The sequence below is a fragment of the Ctenopharyngodon idella genome, chromosome 9 (assembly GCF_019924925.1).
Source record: "Ctenopharyngodon idella isolate HZGC_01 chromosome 9, HZGC01, whole genome shotgun sequence".
Classification (NCBI taxonomy): domain Eukaryota; kingdom Metazoa; phylum Chordata; class Actinopteri; order Cypriniformes; family Xenocyprididae; genus Ctenopharyngodon; species Ctenopharyngodon idella.
In genome coordinates this window covers 8,985,275-9,002,871 of record NC_067228.1, presented here as the reverse complement: position 1 = coordinate 9,002,871, position 17,597 = coordinate 8,985,275, and the positions used below count along the sequence as shown (strand labels likewise).

The 17,597-nt window shown below is 35.0% G+C and overlaps 1 protein-coding gene across 1 annotated transcript in view; it reads left to right on the top strand.

Moving 5' to 3' along the window:
• The window catches only part of vwc2l (von Willebrand factor C domain containing 2 like), a 35,725-nt gene extending 20,844 nt beyond the window's left edge, over window positions 1-14,881 (top strand). The window contains 1 exon segment of the mRNA XM_051906897.1: window positions 10,978-14,881. Within this exon segment, the coding sequence (XP_051762857.1) occupies window positions 10,978-11,129 (152 nt within the window). The 3' untranslated portion in view covers window positions 11,130-14,881.
• Window positions 14,882-17,597: the final 2,716 nt, after the last annotated feature.

Sequence of the window (17,597 nt, the reverse complement as noted above, 5' to 3'; positions counted from 1 at the left end):
CTTCTGGCACACGTTGACCTACATTCTCCAGGATCCACATTACAGTCAGAAGTGTGGTGCAAGGTATTGTTGCTAAATAGAGACCGGCTGTGACTTTATGCTTTACTAGCGCAGAAAGACAGCCAGAGATACGCACACACAGATACACAAACCTCGCCTACAGCCTGGAAGAGAACTAATCCAGGCAGACAGGGCACGGTGACGAGCTTGTGGTGGTGGCATTTTAGGGAGGCTGCGGTGGAGCCCGTCCCCTGGAGGAAATAACCAAGTCTGCTTCCAAGATCTTTTGAGGGGTCATATCAGGAAGAATCCAATTTTTTTCCTTGATACTTTTGAGATGAAAGTGTTCAATGTATTATATTTCAAAACTTAAACCTTCTGACCCAATACTGCATTTACGTAATGCATTCATCATGCAAAGTTTACGTCAGGGTTGGGCAAAATTCAGAATTGAAGAAATGGCTCACTTTAAATTCCTGAGCAGGAATTTAAATTGAATTGGTCACATGGAGCACATGAAGTTGAGGTGGAATAACAGGAAGGGGAATCAGAAATATAGAGGTAATGCATTCTGGAAAAGGAAATGTTTTTGCACCTTGGTCCATTTTTTTAAGAAATTAATACTTTTATTCAACAGGGAAGCATGACATTTACTGTCACTTATAAAAGATTTCTGTTCAAGATGTTATAAAATATTTCTATTTAAAAAAAAAAAAAGGCAGCACAACTGTTTTCAACATTTACTGTATACTAATAAGAAATGTTAATTGAACAGCAAATCAGCATATTAGACAATTTCTGAAAGATCATGTGACACTAAAGACTGGAGTAATGATGCTGAAAATTCAGCTTTGCCATCACAGGAATAAAATACATTTTAAAAATAATAAACATGGTATTTTAAATTACAATAATACACAATTTTACTGTTTTTACTGTATGCCTTGGTGAGCATAAGAGACTTCTTTCAAAAACATAAAAAAAATAAAATAATAATCTTACCGAGCCTAAACTTTTGAATGGTGGCGTAAATCAAATACAAATTTCTATAGGTAGCATTTCAAACATTGACAAACTTTACTTTTTTAATAATTTAAAATTAGTTATATCAAATTCAAATTGCAATTCTACATGCTGTTTGCTAGCTCAATTCAAAATCAGAAATTTAAAAAGCATTTCTAATTCAATTCTGGATGGCACACAACCCTAGTTTACATAGAAGACTGCTTGTTTAATTCTTAAGGCTCGTTCACACCAAGAATGATAACTATAAAGATAACTATAATGATAACTATATTAGAGTCCACACCAACGAACAATATCATTGTTTATTCTGAGCACACGCTGCAGGTTTAAATGCTCGTGCTCTTTAAAGCAGGATGGATTCTGATTGGCTGTCAATGTTTTTATCTTTTATCAGCTGGAAAAAAATTCCTTCTGAAAGTGATTCCAATGTTATCTTTACACTGTGTCATTACTATTATAGTTCTGGTGTGAACTCTGCAATTCTTTTATATTTAGAGCGATTTTTAGAACTATATCTTTGTCGTTATCTTTATAGTCATCATCCTTGGTGTGAACAGGCCTTTAGGGTCAGAAAGATGGAAAATGTTAAAGGGTTAGTTCACCCAAAAATGAAAATAGTGTCATTAATTACTCACCCTCATGCCGTTCCACACCCTTAAGACCTTCGTTAATCTTAGGAACGCAAATAAAAAATAAGATATTTTTGTTGAAATCTGATGGCTCAGTGAGGCCTACATAGCCAGCAATGACATTTCCTCTCTCAAGATCCATTAATGTACTAAAAACATATTTAAATCAGTTCATGTGAGTACAGTGGTTCAATATTAATATTATAAAGCGACAAGAATATTTTTGGTGCGCCAAAAAAACAAAATAACGACTTATACAGTGATGGCCGATTTCAAAACACTGCTTCATGAAGCTTTGGAGCGTTGTGAATCTTTTGTGTCGAATCAGCGGTTCGGAGCGCCAAAGTCACGTGATTTCAGCAGTTTGGCAGTTTGACACGCGATCCGAATCATGATTCGACACAAAAGATTCATAACGCTCCGAAGCTTAATGAAAAAATATTCTCGTCGCTTTATAATATTAATATTGAACCACTGTACTCACATGAACTGATTTAAATATGTTTTTAGTACATTAATGGATCTTGAGAGAGGAAATGCCATTGCTGGCTATGCAGGCCTCACTGAGCCATCGGATTTCAACAAAAATGTCTTAATTTGTGTTCCGAAGATGAACGAAGGTCTTACGGGTGTGGAACGGCATGAGGGTGAGTAATAAATGACATTATTTTCATTTTTGGGTGAACTAACCCTTTAATAATTTTTTTTTTTTTGACTGCTTTGGCGCAAACAATGTTATAAATGTTGGCCATAAAAGTTGGCCTCGGGAGAAAAAATTACATAATAATAAGAAGAAGAAATTGATATGAGCACTTTAAAGTAAAGCTTTACAGAGTATTTACACCATTACATTTATGATTATCCTTCAGTAAGAAAATTTTATGAGAGAATTTTCTATGCTTTGGTTTAAAAATGACATCATCTAGGGAATATATTATCTAAGAATTTGCTTAGCTCTATTCGGTTGCAATTTTAGGATGAAGAAAGGCAAAATAATTAGTTCGAGAGACTTTATCTCAGTTCAATCAATTCCAATAACGTTGGTCAAGAGCTGTTCTAAACAGCCTATCATGTAATCTCTCTCAGATTGTTCCACATGGACAAACTGAGACGTTAAATGTCAAGAGACACTTATCCCAGCATTGACGGAGCTGGCAGAGGATCAACAATGACACTGGGAATGCCAAGTCTCAGTCAATCAAAATTCAGACATGACTGCATCATTTTTTTATAGCACGTCTCTTGCCTTCCATAAACATATAGCTCACATCCGACTCTTGCATGTCATGTCAAAACGAAAGATGTGGAAGCCTGGGAAGTTTCACTTCCTTTCTGAGCCTCTCTTAATGAACCTCGCAGGAATGCAGTACTTTTTTGCTGAGGTGAATGTGAACCTCAAAAACTCGAAAATAGCCTCAAGAAATAGTGATGTGTTGGCTTGCTCCTGATTGCTAATTACCAAATTATGCCTCTAAACCTTGGCACTTGATTCAGCCTTGGATCCAGCCCATGATAACGAGAACTTTGTCCAGCAATACTAAGCTCAGTTTGTGCACTGCTGGAAAGACAACAGGCCACGTTTCTATGTGGGTGAGCCAATCGTGGGCAACTATCTCTCAGTGGCTTCAGTGGTTACCATAGTAATTGCATGCTTGTAGGTTGCAAGCTAATCTGAGGGCAATGACGTGGGCCTCAACTGCAACAGAGTAACTTCACCTATGATAATGACTGTGATCTGAAAGTAGAAAGAACATGTGAAAAACAAGGTGAATTTAAAGCTGCACAATTAATCAAAATAAAATAATAAATTGCATGAACTATAACATGCTGCATACCTCAATGTGAAGGAGATGCACTGTTTGTCTGTGGTCACATACTACAAGCATACACTGGACTCATGTTAGTGTTTTTAGCAGTCACAATGGTTTGCAATTTGGTTTACAGATCTTCATACAGACTTCATCTCTCAGGAAGTGCCCTCAGTTTTGTTCACTTTAAGCCCACTGGTTCTCTTCTTTTGTGTGCTGTAAAAGCAAAGCGCTCCAGGTTCACTTTATTTCCACAATTTTGCCACTATAAGTTACTAAAAAAGACTCAAGGGTTTGCTGCATGAAAGTGACAATTACATTTGGACAATTACAGCTTAAGTGAACCAAAATGACCTTTGAGGTCAGGTACAACCAAGGCCAACTGCCAAGAGAACTGGGGCCATTTTCACTCAGTTCACTGTTGGATGAACTGAAAGAGGACTTTTTATAAAAAAAAATAAATAAATTAAAAAAAAGACACTTGTGTGAAGACTGTTAAGAGACTTTGTTGGGAGACAAAAGTAATCACTTGGTGGTTTTTGCATTCCCTGTTCAACATAAGCGCTGAAATGTCAGTGTGACTTTATGCCTTCTGTTCTTTTTTAGCCTCGATATCTGAGATCGAAGATACACAAGATGTGTGTTTAACATCAAAAATGTTTATCATATCATAGTTCAAATTTCAATTACAGTATGTGTGAAAATAAACCAATGTTTTTTTGACCGAAAATTCCAACAAAAAGAACGTAAAGTGAACTTCATCTGATTCAGAGATTGCACTTCCTGGTTAGGAAGGATAAAATAAAATATAAATATTTGATGAAAAACTTGAAAAAAATTTAAGTACTAAACTTACTAAAAATAAAAATAAATTGAAGCTAAATAGAAATATTAAATGAAAAGAAAAAATAAAAATGACAAAAGCGCATAACAAAATTACTAAACCTTAAATTTAAAATGAAAACTGAAAATATAATAAACAGTGTTGGGGGAAACGCATTACAAGTAATGTAAGTTACATAATCAGATTACATTTTCAAGTAACGAGTAAAGTAACGAATTACTTATTACGCATTACAGTTACTTTTTTAAATAAGTAACTTAAGTTACTTATTTGTAACTCAAGTAAGACATGTTTTTCATTTCTGTGAATGTGCACATGCATATTTTATTGATTTTTTTTATTTCTGTGTGTATGGATTTTTTCTGTGAATTCCTCTTCTGTAAAACACTTTGTAAACACTGTTTTTAAAAGGTGCTATACAAATGAAGCTTTACTTAGTTTTCCTATGTATTGACTGACAGCTTTCCAGTCCCCATGTTGAGAGAAATCAGGAGTAAAGCTGCAGAGGTGTTGTGTGCGCTGTGTAAACATGATGGTTATTGCAGTTCTAGGACTAAATGTGAGCAGACATTTACTCATCTCGCTTCCACATAAACAGGTTAAATATTCCTCAAAAATGAATAAAAACAGTGAAATGCAAAGTTTTTTGTTTTTCCTATTTTTCTGCCATCCAGAATGGCAGCACAGCTGAAAGATTTGTTTGAGATGCGCCCTCTACTGTACAGACGTGAATTTGCATTCCCTTTAGCCTGAAGGCTTACTCATTTCATATTTGGTGTGAAAGGGCCTTTACATTTGCCAGAAATAGACCTTTTTTTAAACAAACAAGCAAGCCCAGCACAGGTGGGAAAAAGTAACAATGCATTACTTTCCATAAAAAGTAATTAAGTAACCCAATTAGTTGCTTTTTAGGAAATAACGCAATCTTGTAACGCATTACTTTTAAAAGTAACTTTCCCCAACACTGATAGCTACAGTAGTGGCCAAAAGTGATGTCTGGAGGGGATATTTATTTTTAATGACCCTACAATTTAGATATATATAAATATCTATATATATATATATATATATATATATATATATATATATACCTATAAGTATTTTATATATTATTTAAATATTTTAAAAATGAGGGAAGAATAAAACACTAAACTTGGTTAAGGTATTTATATGACTAAATTATTTGGCAAAAAAAAGGAAAATGCGTAAAAGCTCACAGGAAAAAGCAAACATTGACCACAACATAAACAGCTATTAATATTTTTTGATTCTCTTTTGTTTTTGCATGTGTTCATAATTTCTTTGCATGGCAGCCCGGCCAAAAATTATGTCTGCGTTATCACGAATAAAACAATTGACTTTAAGCACAACTACACAATATGCTTACAAAATCTTTAAAACAAGTTTAACAATTTTTTAATAAAAGGTGCGGAGATCAATCTTCCTAGGCTGGACATCACTTTTGGCCACTACTGTAATTCAAAATATTAATAAATACGATAATAGTATATAAATAATACTAAAATACCATTGTATGGTACATTAGCTGTTTTAACTGCCAATTATGAACTAAAAAAAAACCTGCATCTTAAAACCTTATCATGCACAATGTGCGATGATGTTGTAATCAAGGACTTGATCTTCTTAGTAGTCTTAAAACAGATGTCTTGGTCATTAAGGAATGACATGAAGCATGATCTTATCGTTATCTGTTTGGTACCTGTCCACCTGGCCAAGGTGTCCTTGCACTAGTGATGCTCTTTTCTATAGGATGATGAATAACTGCTCTTGGCTAGGCTAGTAGTTACGCATCTCTGTTTCACCCCCCTTGAACAGTTGCTTTTGCACTTTTGCCAACAGCTCATAATTTTTACTGATGGAAATCAAATATTTGAGTGCATGTAAGACTCCTTCAGGTCTCTTAGGAGCATGCAGAATATTGTAGGCAGTAAAGCAATTTGTGCACCGCTAACCCTTCCGCCCTATCACAAGTCTATTAACATGTCTGTGATGTGGTTAAAATGCAATCTAGTTGTTTTCCCCCACAGTAAAAGGGAGGTCATGAAGCTTGAACTCTTTTTGAAATGTGCAGCACCACTGACTTTTACTGACATAGAGTGAGGACTATATTTCAGGAAATACTGCCACATCAAACTAGAAGTACTTTTCAAGGACTTGCTTGTCCTCAAGAATGGCCCTACATATATGCTGAAATGTTAGTTCTGTAAATGCTTATTTTTGTTGGGCCGAATTTGATGTTTTATTCAGATCTCATTAACAAATAATCATGAATAGTGCCACCACGTTTATAAAGAAAATTCTGTCTGGTAGATGAAATTGCTGTTTACAAAGAAACGCTCAACACCGGCACTTCAAGATCCTCCAGGCACCACAGAAAAGATGTTTTAGAGCAGTGCTTCGTTCAAATTGAGCTGAAAATGTCCACAAAGTGCAGTGCGAGGATCTTAAACAACCTGTTTCCAGAAGATTCAATCTGAAAAATGATTTAATCTTTTTTTTTTAAATCTTTATCGATGATCAAGATCATTATAAAAATTTAATAAGACCTAATTTGACCGGTGGCTTGTGCCTGTATAATTTAGTTTTTCATAAAGCTATCACACAAATTATGATCACAAATGGCTGATTTTAGTCTCTAAAGTGCAGAAACTTTAAAGGGGGACCTATTATACCCTTTTTCAAAGTCTTGATTTTGTTTTTGGGCTCTACTAGAATAGGTTTATATGCTTGAATTTTCAAGAAACACATTATTTTTCACATATTTACACTGTTGCAGCATCTCTCTTCCCAGTCTGTCAGTAACGCTGTTCAATTCCGGTCTCTATGAAGCCCCTCCTTCTGAAACGCGCAATGTGCTCTGATTGGTCAGCTGCCAGCTGGACCAGGGAGTTGTGATTGGTCATCCACTTTGAGCATGTTTCGGAAATGTCACGCCCTTTACCATAACTAGGACTTTCAACAAACTACTAATGAGACTCAACCAGGCCTCATCCACTTTTTTTTTTTTTTTTCATATGACGTGGGTGGGAATTATTTAAATGAGGAATATCGTGGCATGTACATTCCTGAAAGAAAACTCAAGACTGAGGCGTTTTCAGTGCTTACTGATATAGAGAATAACTCTCTTTGGAGTGAACTTTGTGCTTTGAATCTTTGCAGACCTTTTTTCATGTTCAAACAGCAACATTACACACTAAAGAAAGTTGAAAACATAAAAAAGCATAGTAGGACCCCTTTAAGATAATATACAGCCAAACATGATATAATATCTTAAATGAATAAGATCACCTTAGCATATCTAACATTACAAGCACAACTATGCTGCTTACTGGCTTTCTGTGGAAGAAATAAACAAACAAACAAAAAACAGCGAAATATGTAAACTTGTTCAATCTGAATCAGTGGTTACTAAACTTGATAAATGTCAAATAAGATTACTGTTGTGGGCAAATGTGCAAAAAATATTATGTAATACTTAACAGATCAACAGAACCACAACACTGCTCAAAGTCAACCCTAAAGATGCTTGTTAATAATTTACAATAATATGCAAGTGAGAGCTCAGCAAAGCAAGTGGATAAACACTGAGTATCTTGTATCTTGTTTAACACACTCCTAGCCTGAATCTCCAATCTGATCCCAACCACCAAAAAATAAACAAATAATAAAAGTTTGCGCTGCAGTTATCACACGCCTACATTTTACACTGCAGGTATTCTGTTACACCACTTTAAATACACAATAATCTTATTTACTACACTAGTACAATTATCTCAAAAGAACTATGTGTCCCCACAGGGATCTGGGTTTAACAATTATGCTGATGTCTAATTTGTTCATAAAATATGTATCTATGAAAACATCACTAACATAAGACTAAGTATGCACATTGTAGCCTGAATGTACATCCATAAGCTAATATACAAGATTAATATTTAATGGAACTTACATTGGATTAAACTAGACTCCACTACATTCATACATTGAAGAGCAAATGTGACATACCTTGACAGCTGTTATAGATTTTGTTCCATGGTAACATATGATTGCAGCATCAGTCCCCCTTGAGGTCACCAGAGGTCAAGTGCTGTAACAGAAACAGTATAAAGACAAAGACATGCAGCACTCACAGATAAAGTAATTGCATTGCGCAATATAGAGGCTACAAGAATCCTGCCTTTAAGAGAACTTGATGCCTTTGTCAATTGCAAAGCACAAACAAAATAATCTTCAGAAACATTCAGACAAATGTGTCTGAGCTACCACAAACTCATCACAGAAATTAATTCTGCAGATTGAGCTGGTCTATTCCACTTTTGATTTGCTATCATTTAGAAATGATCATTGCTAATTTACATGGGTAAATATGGACATAAATGCAACGATATTTGCTGAGCAATTATACCAACTGCTTGGGGTTTAATCCACAGCAGGTCATTAATATTTGCTCATTGAGGGAAAGGAATGGAGGAACTGCAAAAAAATTAAACTCTTCTTGTAAATGATGATCATAGTAGACCCTTGGAATTGAAAAACACTGCATGTAAAGTTTTTTTGGTTCAGCTGACCAAATGAAAATCTGCATTGTTTTATATAATTTCTTATTCAGCTATTTGGAATATTTGATTTCGAATGGTCAATCAGAGCATTATGTGGTCAATGGCAATAAAAAAAAAAAATATAGATTTAACAGTTGTGTTCCTATAGTGTGTGGAGTGCCATGATGTGACCAGGGCAGCACACCGCACACTAACAGATTCCATTCACAAACAACCAGAGTCCCGACACGAGAAATCTCGCAAAATCTCTTGCGGTCAAACGTGACTTTAGAGTAAACAAGCATGCTGGATGACGGGCAAGAAGAAATGGCAATGTTTGGACTGCTTTTTACAGAAAATTCGCTGGAAAAAAGAAAGAAAAAGGTTTGGATGAAGTTGTGTTATGCTTCCGTCAGCTTGCTTTCTGATTGGGTATCGTTTCATTCCATGTGACAATCTACAGAGTGTGTGCATGTTTGTTCTCAGGGTTCCCCCCACACGACAGGATATCTGAAGAACTTTGAGGATGCACCAATCCCAAATCGTAAATATCCAACATGTTGAATAGTGACATAATGATTAGTTCACTTTCAAATAAAAATTACGCTTCACTTCAGAAGGACTTTATTAACCCCTCGGAGCCGTGTGGTGTATGTTTATGATGGATGGATGTGGATGGAAGCACTTTCTTCAACTCATACTCATGACCCCTGTTCCCTGCCATTATAAAGCTCGGATGCGTCAGGATATTTATTAATAAATCTCCGATTGTGTTTATCTGAAAGAAGAAAGTCATATACACCTAGGATGGCTTGAGAGTGAGTAAAGCTTGGGTTAATTTCATTTGAAAGTGAACTAATCCTTTAACACACATGATCACACCACTGGACAATCTGATAAGATGATCTGTAGAACCATCAAGATAATCAGGACTTTATTTAGGATTGTTAAAAGGGGAGAATTGGGCCCAAAATTGGCCCGTTTATCTTGTAGCGTGTGGGTGTCTTAAGGAAATGTTTAAATACCATATGCCACCAATAAAAATGGTTAGTATTTTATTTATCTTCCTTTGGGGGCTTTTTTAAGTAAATATTAAGTGTTTACATTAAAAAAAAAAAATTTATAATTTGATTTTAGACAGACCAAAGCAATATTTTTTTCTTTTAAAATGGCATGTAAAAGCAGTCCTAACGCAAGCTGCAATTACTTGATCAAAAATACAGTAAAAAAAAAAAATATATATAGTGAAATATTACAATTTAAAATAAGTCAGTAAGTCTGTTATGCTCACCAATTGCATTTAATTGATAAAAAAAATACAGTAATATTCTGAAATATTATTGCATAATATTTTGTTTTCTATTTGAATAAATTTCAAATTGCAATTTATTCCTGTGATGGCAAAGCTGAATTTTCACCATTATTTCTCCAGTATTCAGTGTCACATGATCCTTCAAAAATCATTCCAATATGATGATTAGGTGCCCAAGAAACATTTCTTAATATTATCAAAGTTGAAAACAGTTGTGTTGCTTAATATTTTTGTGGAAATTGTGATTTATTCATTTCAGGATTCTTTGATGAATAGAAATTACAATACGTTAATCTGTCTACAACATGCTTTAAAAGAATGAGGTGACCTCGATTATAAATTTAGTGATTCATACAAATTTGATTGATTAATCAGTGTATCATATAATTAATTCAATGGCTTTTTGTTTTCCTGCATAGCTCCTGGTCTACAATGGTCTACAAGGCCACAATAGAAGAGAATAATGAGTGGAGCATGCTCAGATCACACATACTGCCAGCATGGCTGTTCAGCAGCCCCTGCAGCTTGTGGCGCATTAGAATGCAAAGCATCCCAGTGAGAGGATGGGTGTGTGAGAGGGAGAATTAGAGAGGAAAAAAGAGAGGAAGAAAGAGGAGCAAAAGAGCTTTAGTGTTACAAAAACAAGCCCATCGGTGCATGCCCGTGAAAAACATCCACATGTCTGTTCCGCTTTCGAAACTCCCTTTGAGTCACTCTGGCATTCCCTCCAAAAGAGGCTCCTGTGAGCTCTCGCTCATTCCTCCTTCCTTAAAATCTCCTCCTTTTCCCCATGTGACAGGTCCAAATTGCTTCGCTGGAACCACAATCATCCCAGCTGGCATTGAAGTGAAGGTGGACGACTGCACCATCTGTCGGTGCCACAGCGGGGACTGGTGGAAGCCTGCGCAGTGCTTGCGGCGGGAGTGCCTCAACGGTCAGACGTCGTCATAGAAACCCTCCGGAGCTGAAGGGAGGGACACCGATGTGCGGCACGGCTGTCAGCACAGGGGACGGCCCACCTTTTGACAGCGAGAGACTGACTGGCAGGAGCACAATTCCTCTGGCAAACTGAGACGGCTGGACAAGCTGCGATACATGGACATGGACTCACATACATACTGTACACTCAAACACACACATACATAAAAGTCCTTGGCAGAATCATAACAGTTTGTCTTTCACTGAGAACACATTTTTCTCCTGCGATGAGTTTATACTAGGGTGAACCTCATGAAAATATTTCACTCCAAAATCAAAAGAAATAAAATAAGAAATGGTACGTCACATAAAGAAAATAGTTTATTTTAGAATTTTTAGGATTGACACTTTTTTTTTTTTTTTTTTGTAATTGCCAATATTCATTGGGATTTTCATTAGATTCTCACTAATGAAAATTTACAAATTTTGATTATTGACTTTTTTTTTTTTTTTTTTGCATTTTTACTTTTTTCATAAAAATGACCCCATCGCAATTCTCATTTTATATTTCCACCAAAATTACTTTAATCTTTAATGCATCCAAATGTTTTATTTCAGTTTTTTTTATTGCCATTATTCACAGAGATTTTATTTAGATTATTTTTACTGTATTAATAAATATTAAAATATCAAATTATTAAATATTAAAACCTCAAAATAATATTAATTTTAAAAAATAAAATAATGAAACATTTAAATCATAAATTAAAGTATCACTTTACAACAAAGATTTAAAAAAAAAAAAAATCCCATTACATTAATAAGAATTACAGTACAATACAATAATGAGAATGAAGATTTTTTTGCATTGCCGTAATGACAATTTAAGGTTAAATGTGCTTAAGTGTTAAAATACCTTAACAGTCCTTAAACAAGCTTCATTTTCTTTAGGCAAAATACAATTTCTTATTTTGTTCATTTGATTTGGAGTGAAATATGATCTGGACATGTTCTTGACTGGTTTCATGCGATTCACCCACTAGTTTTATTAGTTGCTTATGCTGCTTAAACACAGTGTTTGTATATTTCACGAGACCTTGAGTGCTCAATGAGAACATTTAAACCTAAAATAGCACCTCAGTCCTTCGAAGATAAAGCTGATTATTTTCGTCTGAGCTTACAGTGAGATACTGAAGCACAGCAAACATTACAGCATTACATACACAAAACCACACCTCCACTAGTCCTGTACGAGCCTCTGTGTTCCCACATTTGTTGAGTGTGAGTGATATTTAGTGGTAGTATTACTAGGGGGTATGAACTTGTTCATTAAGAAACATGATTAATGACAAGTTTGATTTTAATTGTCTAATTAATGGAACAAGAGGGAATAAGGTAGATCTACACCACATAATTGGAAAATGGCCCAAGAGAAACACGGCTGAGAAGTGAAGATGATTCAGTGATTGTTCAGGGAAATTATTTTATTGCTTCATTCATATGAGAATGGATTCAGTGGTATAGGTGGGAAACACTTTCCATTAATAGGGTACACTTTTGCATCCTATGATGTTAAACATTAGAGGCATAAATATTTTATATAATATAATAATAATAATAATAATAATAGTTTACATGACTATATTATTATATAGTAAGATTTTTTTTAAATAAATTAATACAGCAAGGATGCATTAAATTGATCAAAAGTGACAGTAAAGACATTTATAATGTTACAAAAGATTTCTATTTCTAATAACTGTTGTTCTTTTGAAACTTCTATTCATAGAATTATATAAAAAAAAATATTTCCACATTTTTTTTAACATTGATAAGTAATTTTTCTTGAGCCGCAAATCAACATATTAGAATGATTTCTGAAGAATCATGTGACACTGAAGACTGGAGTAATGATGCTGAAAATTCTAGGGATGCACGATATATCGGCCACCATATCGGTATCGGCCAATATATGTTCATTCTGAATGTTATCGTTATCGGCCAAATTATCTTATATATCAAAACCGATAAATAATGGATTATTTCCTTCAGCTGAAACACTTCAGATGCACACCGTTCACTATGATGGCTTTGAATTGCTTGAAATATGATTGAAGTCACTTCAGAAAGGAAAATACAGTTAAGTGCAACATGTGCAGCGCAAGTCTGTCATATTACATAAAATTATAATATGAACATTATAATTGTGTGCTTGGGACATGGCTTTTAATGGTGAAACTTTTGTTTTTGTAATCAGGCTCTTAAAAATTATATAAAAATTTGGATTTAGATTTATCGGCCAATGTATCGGTTATCGGCCTTCAAATATAAAGAATTATCGGTTATCGGTATCGGTCAAAATTTTCATATCGGTGCATCCCTAGAAAATTCAGCTTTGCGTCACAGGAATAAATTACAGTTTAAAATATATTCAAAAAGAAAACCATTATTTTTAATTGTAATAATATTTCATAATATATTACTTTATTTTTGATCAATTAACTGCAGCTTTGGTGAGCATAACAGACTTACCGACCCCAACCGACCCCACATATATATCATTATGCAGTCTTCCAATCAGTTTGCAAAATCAGTTTTTTCCAATCAGTTTTATCCCAAGCCCAAACAAACACACTTTCCTAAAGTCTTGCAGCTTGAACTTATTATATACACTGTATTATATTATATTATATCTAAAAATACAGTGTATATAATAACTAATACGCTATTCAAAGACAATAACAAAATCAGAGTTTAAACAATTTAGGCACATCCTAATGACAAAATCTCATAAAAAAATAAATACATTAAATAAAACAGCTCCTAAATATTTAGTTTTAACCTCTGCTTTCTTGAAGGTTAAACACTTCCTTTCATTCATCATTTGTTAAATAAATGTGGCAATAAATTGTACCCTATTCGTGGAAAGTGTCCTCTAACCAATCTCTACCGTAATGCAGTTCTCTCATCTGTTTGCAAAACCCTTGTTTTTCTCTCCCAAGCCCAAACAAACACGCATTCCTAAAATCTAGCAGCTTGAACTTGTTATCTAAGCAATTAGCCAGCCCACAGCAGCCTACTTTAATTTTCCTTAATCAGGCAATATGCAGTGATAAATTATCCGCCTCTGCCCTCTGTGGTACTGCCCGGCAGACACACAGCCCAGCATGCAGAGGGCTAAAACAAAGGAAGGAATCTGCATACAGTCTGGTGCTTCAAAGCCACGTTCATAACCACTTCTTTTGATCTTCAGCGCATCCGTAACCTCGGCTCACGGCAATTTCGCTTGCAGCTTAGAAGGAAGATGTTGATCAACTGCACTTTGAGAAGCACTTAAACCAATAAGAACCTCTAGACAGACTCTGAGCCGCTTTCAGCCCACATTCGCTGAAGATTTTTCTGTATCGTCATAACACATCTGTGCAGAGACCTAATACAGCACAATGTTACAGCAACGACCATCATTCAGGTTTAACTAATGCATAGCTTATAGACCCCCTTTAAAACAGGCACCCACTTCCCTGATTCCCCTTCTTTCTTTCTTTTTTTTTCCTCAATGATGAATACCAGTCATTAATTCAATAGGAACTTCACCAAGCACCTGTGATTTATCATAGGTATTTTTCCCCTCCAAGAGAATTCAATGCCTTTAACCTTTTGGACTCTGTTTCTAAGCACTGATGGATGAGCTACTTAATAACAGATCTGCAGATTTGGTAATGAGACGACAATGAATGCAATAGCGTGACCGCCAAAGGTACTAGATTATATATATATATATATATATATATATATTATATATATATATATATATATATATATATATATATATATATATATATATATATATATATATATATATATATATATATATATATATTGTGCTAGATATAAATATATATTTCCCCACTGCCTTTTACTTCATCTTTGGGGTCTCTTGTCTCTATATTGCTCAAAGTAGAAGCCAAGGCTTGTCCAATAAGTCAGCAAATCATTAGGTCTCAATTGAAATAATGAACCGTAAAACTCTATAAATGACATACAGCAGATGACAAATGATTATTAAACAGTCCCTTGGGTCTTTTTTACACTGGACATTTATTACAGCTCTGAGCATATAAAAAAACAGATGTTGTGTAGCATCATCTAACACAGTGACAGGGTGATACTAAAACAACAGAGCGTGCAGATGAGTACACAAGCTGTCATGAGTGAGACTGTGAAGCACTAAGCACCAAACATGACCCACAGCTACAAGCAAAGCTTAGGCTTATGCGAGCGGGCGATCTTTTAGTTTCCATGGCTTCTGTTTTTCTTTTTGTCCTAAGCCTGCCCATCCCAATGGGCGCAAGGCGCTTGCCTTTCTAAAATCACTGACTAGACGAGGATTTCTGAGCTAAACTGCCCTCTGCTGTAGTTCAAGACTGATACATCTTCTGTAGCACCAAAACTATGACATTTACTTCAACATGAGCTGTGTCATTCAATTATTATTCAATCACAGATTACAATGTCATGATAAATGGCTGTAAAAACTAAACAAAACAATCATTAATGGGTAAATCTCACAAAAATATGTCCAGATCACATTTCACCCTAAAAATCAAAAATTGCACTGTGAAAATTATGCCTATTTTGGGATCATGAAAGATTTGTTTGCATTGTGGCATTTTTTAAGTACCTTTACATGCACCAAATTTTCTGTAACCCATTGGGACATATTACTTTTGAAGGTTTTTTTATTTGTATGTACCATATTTTCTGGAAAATAAGTCAACTATAAGGCCCTGTTTACACTATTGCGTTTTCATTTTAAAATGCATAACTTTTGCTCTGGTTACGCCTGTCGTTTACACTATGCCGGTGTTTTCGAACCTTGAACCACTTGAATGCGCATACCCAGTGTGCATGAACGGTCATTTGATATGCTTTTTCGGTTGTGTAGTGTAGACGGAGATCGTTTCTGAAACGCTGTGGAAACGCCAGTGTAGACAAGGATCGTTTTCATTTTAAAATGCCATTTTAAAACGAAAACCCACTAGTGTAAACATGGCCTAAAGCCCGGAACACACCAAGCTGACGGTCGGCCGTCGGGCAGTTTGTGTGTCGGCAGACTAAGTTTTCTCAGTGTATTCCACACCGCCGGCTGAAGTTGGTCCTCATCTGCTTTTTTTCGGCCGATTCGACATGTTGAATCGGCATCGGGCCATCAGAGAGATAACTCTGATTGGCTGTTCAGTATAGCAAACGAGTCAGTTCACGAGAATATAAGCAAAAGTTATGAAAGCAAGCAAGCAAATAAGTCATGACAGCACAGACAGAAGGTTGTTCTAATTTTACTTAATCTTACCTGAGCACTTGAATGCAGTAATGTTTTCATAATAACATGAGCGGAGTGGAATAAACGTGATCAGCATGATTGATATTCAAAACGGTAAGCAAGCGCTGCTTTGTTTATGGTTTGTATACATCTTAGTTTCGATTTCCCTTTTTGAATGACGAATATAGACAAATATATCTGCTTAAATAGACAGTTATCTCCTTATACGCAGGCGCAGAATGCGCATGCTAGTTGACAGTCGGCTGAAGTTCTTTCGGTGTGTTCAAGCACATATTTTTTCCCCGACGCAGCTGACGTGAGGCGACAACACCGTTGGCTTACGTTGCCGCTAGTTCTTTGACGTCGGGTTGGTGTGTCCCGGCCTTAAGTGGCACCGGGTCAAAGCTTCATTGTTGAGGAAAAAAAAAAGAAGATAAGTCACACCGATGTATACAGTAAGTCACATTTTATTACATTCAGAAATATGTAAAATACTGGTAAATAAAACAAAACTTTTAGCTACAAACAAACACTATAAACCTGTATTTTAGTTCCCATCACAAAATCCCACAACAAATACTTTACACTTAACAGTAATTCCCATTCTATTATTCTCAACATTGAATCTTATTATATTAGCATTATTTAATGCTACTATTAATTCTACCATTAAGTATAAATATTGAAAGTTAAGTCTTCTTTTTTAATCAACATAATGAAAATTAGATTTTTCTCTTTTTTCATTATGGTAATAAGAATTTAGGGAAGGAATTTGCTTAATTGACAAAATAATATTGTAAAAAATGATAAAATTGCCTTAAAACGACAATACAAATCTTAATGGTGCTAAAAATAGGTTTGATGTTCTTTATGCAAAATCTTTCTCTTGATTTTGTGGTGAAATTTGACCTGGAAATGTTCTTTTTACAATTTGTGTGAGAGTCACCTTAATATAATCAAAGTCTCAGCAGCTACTGAAACTAAATGTGTCCTGGAATTGTTGTATGAGATAAAACAGTGTTTCTTTTTTATATATTAACCCTAAATGTTCATTAAACTGGACAGATGTTCATTGTTTTGGCAGCATATTGCACATCATGGGACATGATAATGAGAGATATCAGTGAAACTGGCATTTATTGATTATTTATTGACTGAAAGTCAGCTGTGGCACTTAAAAC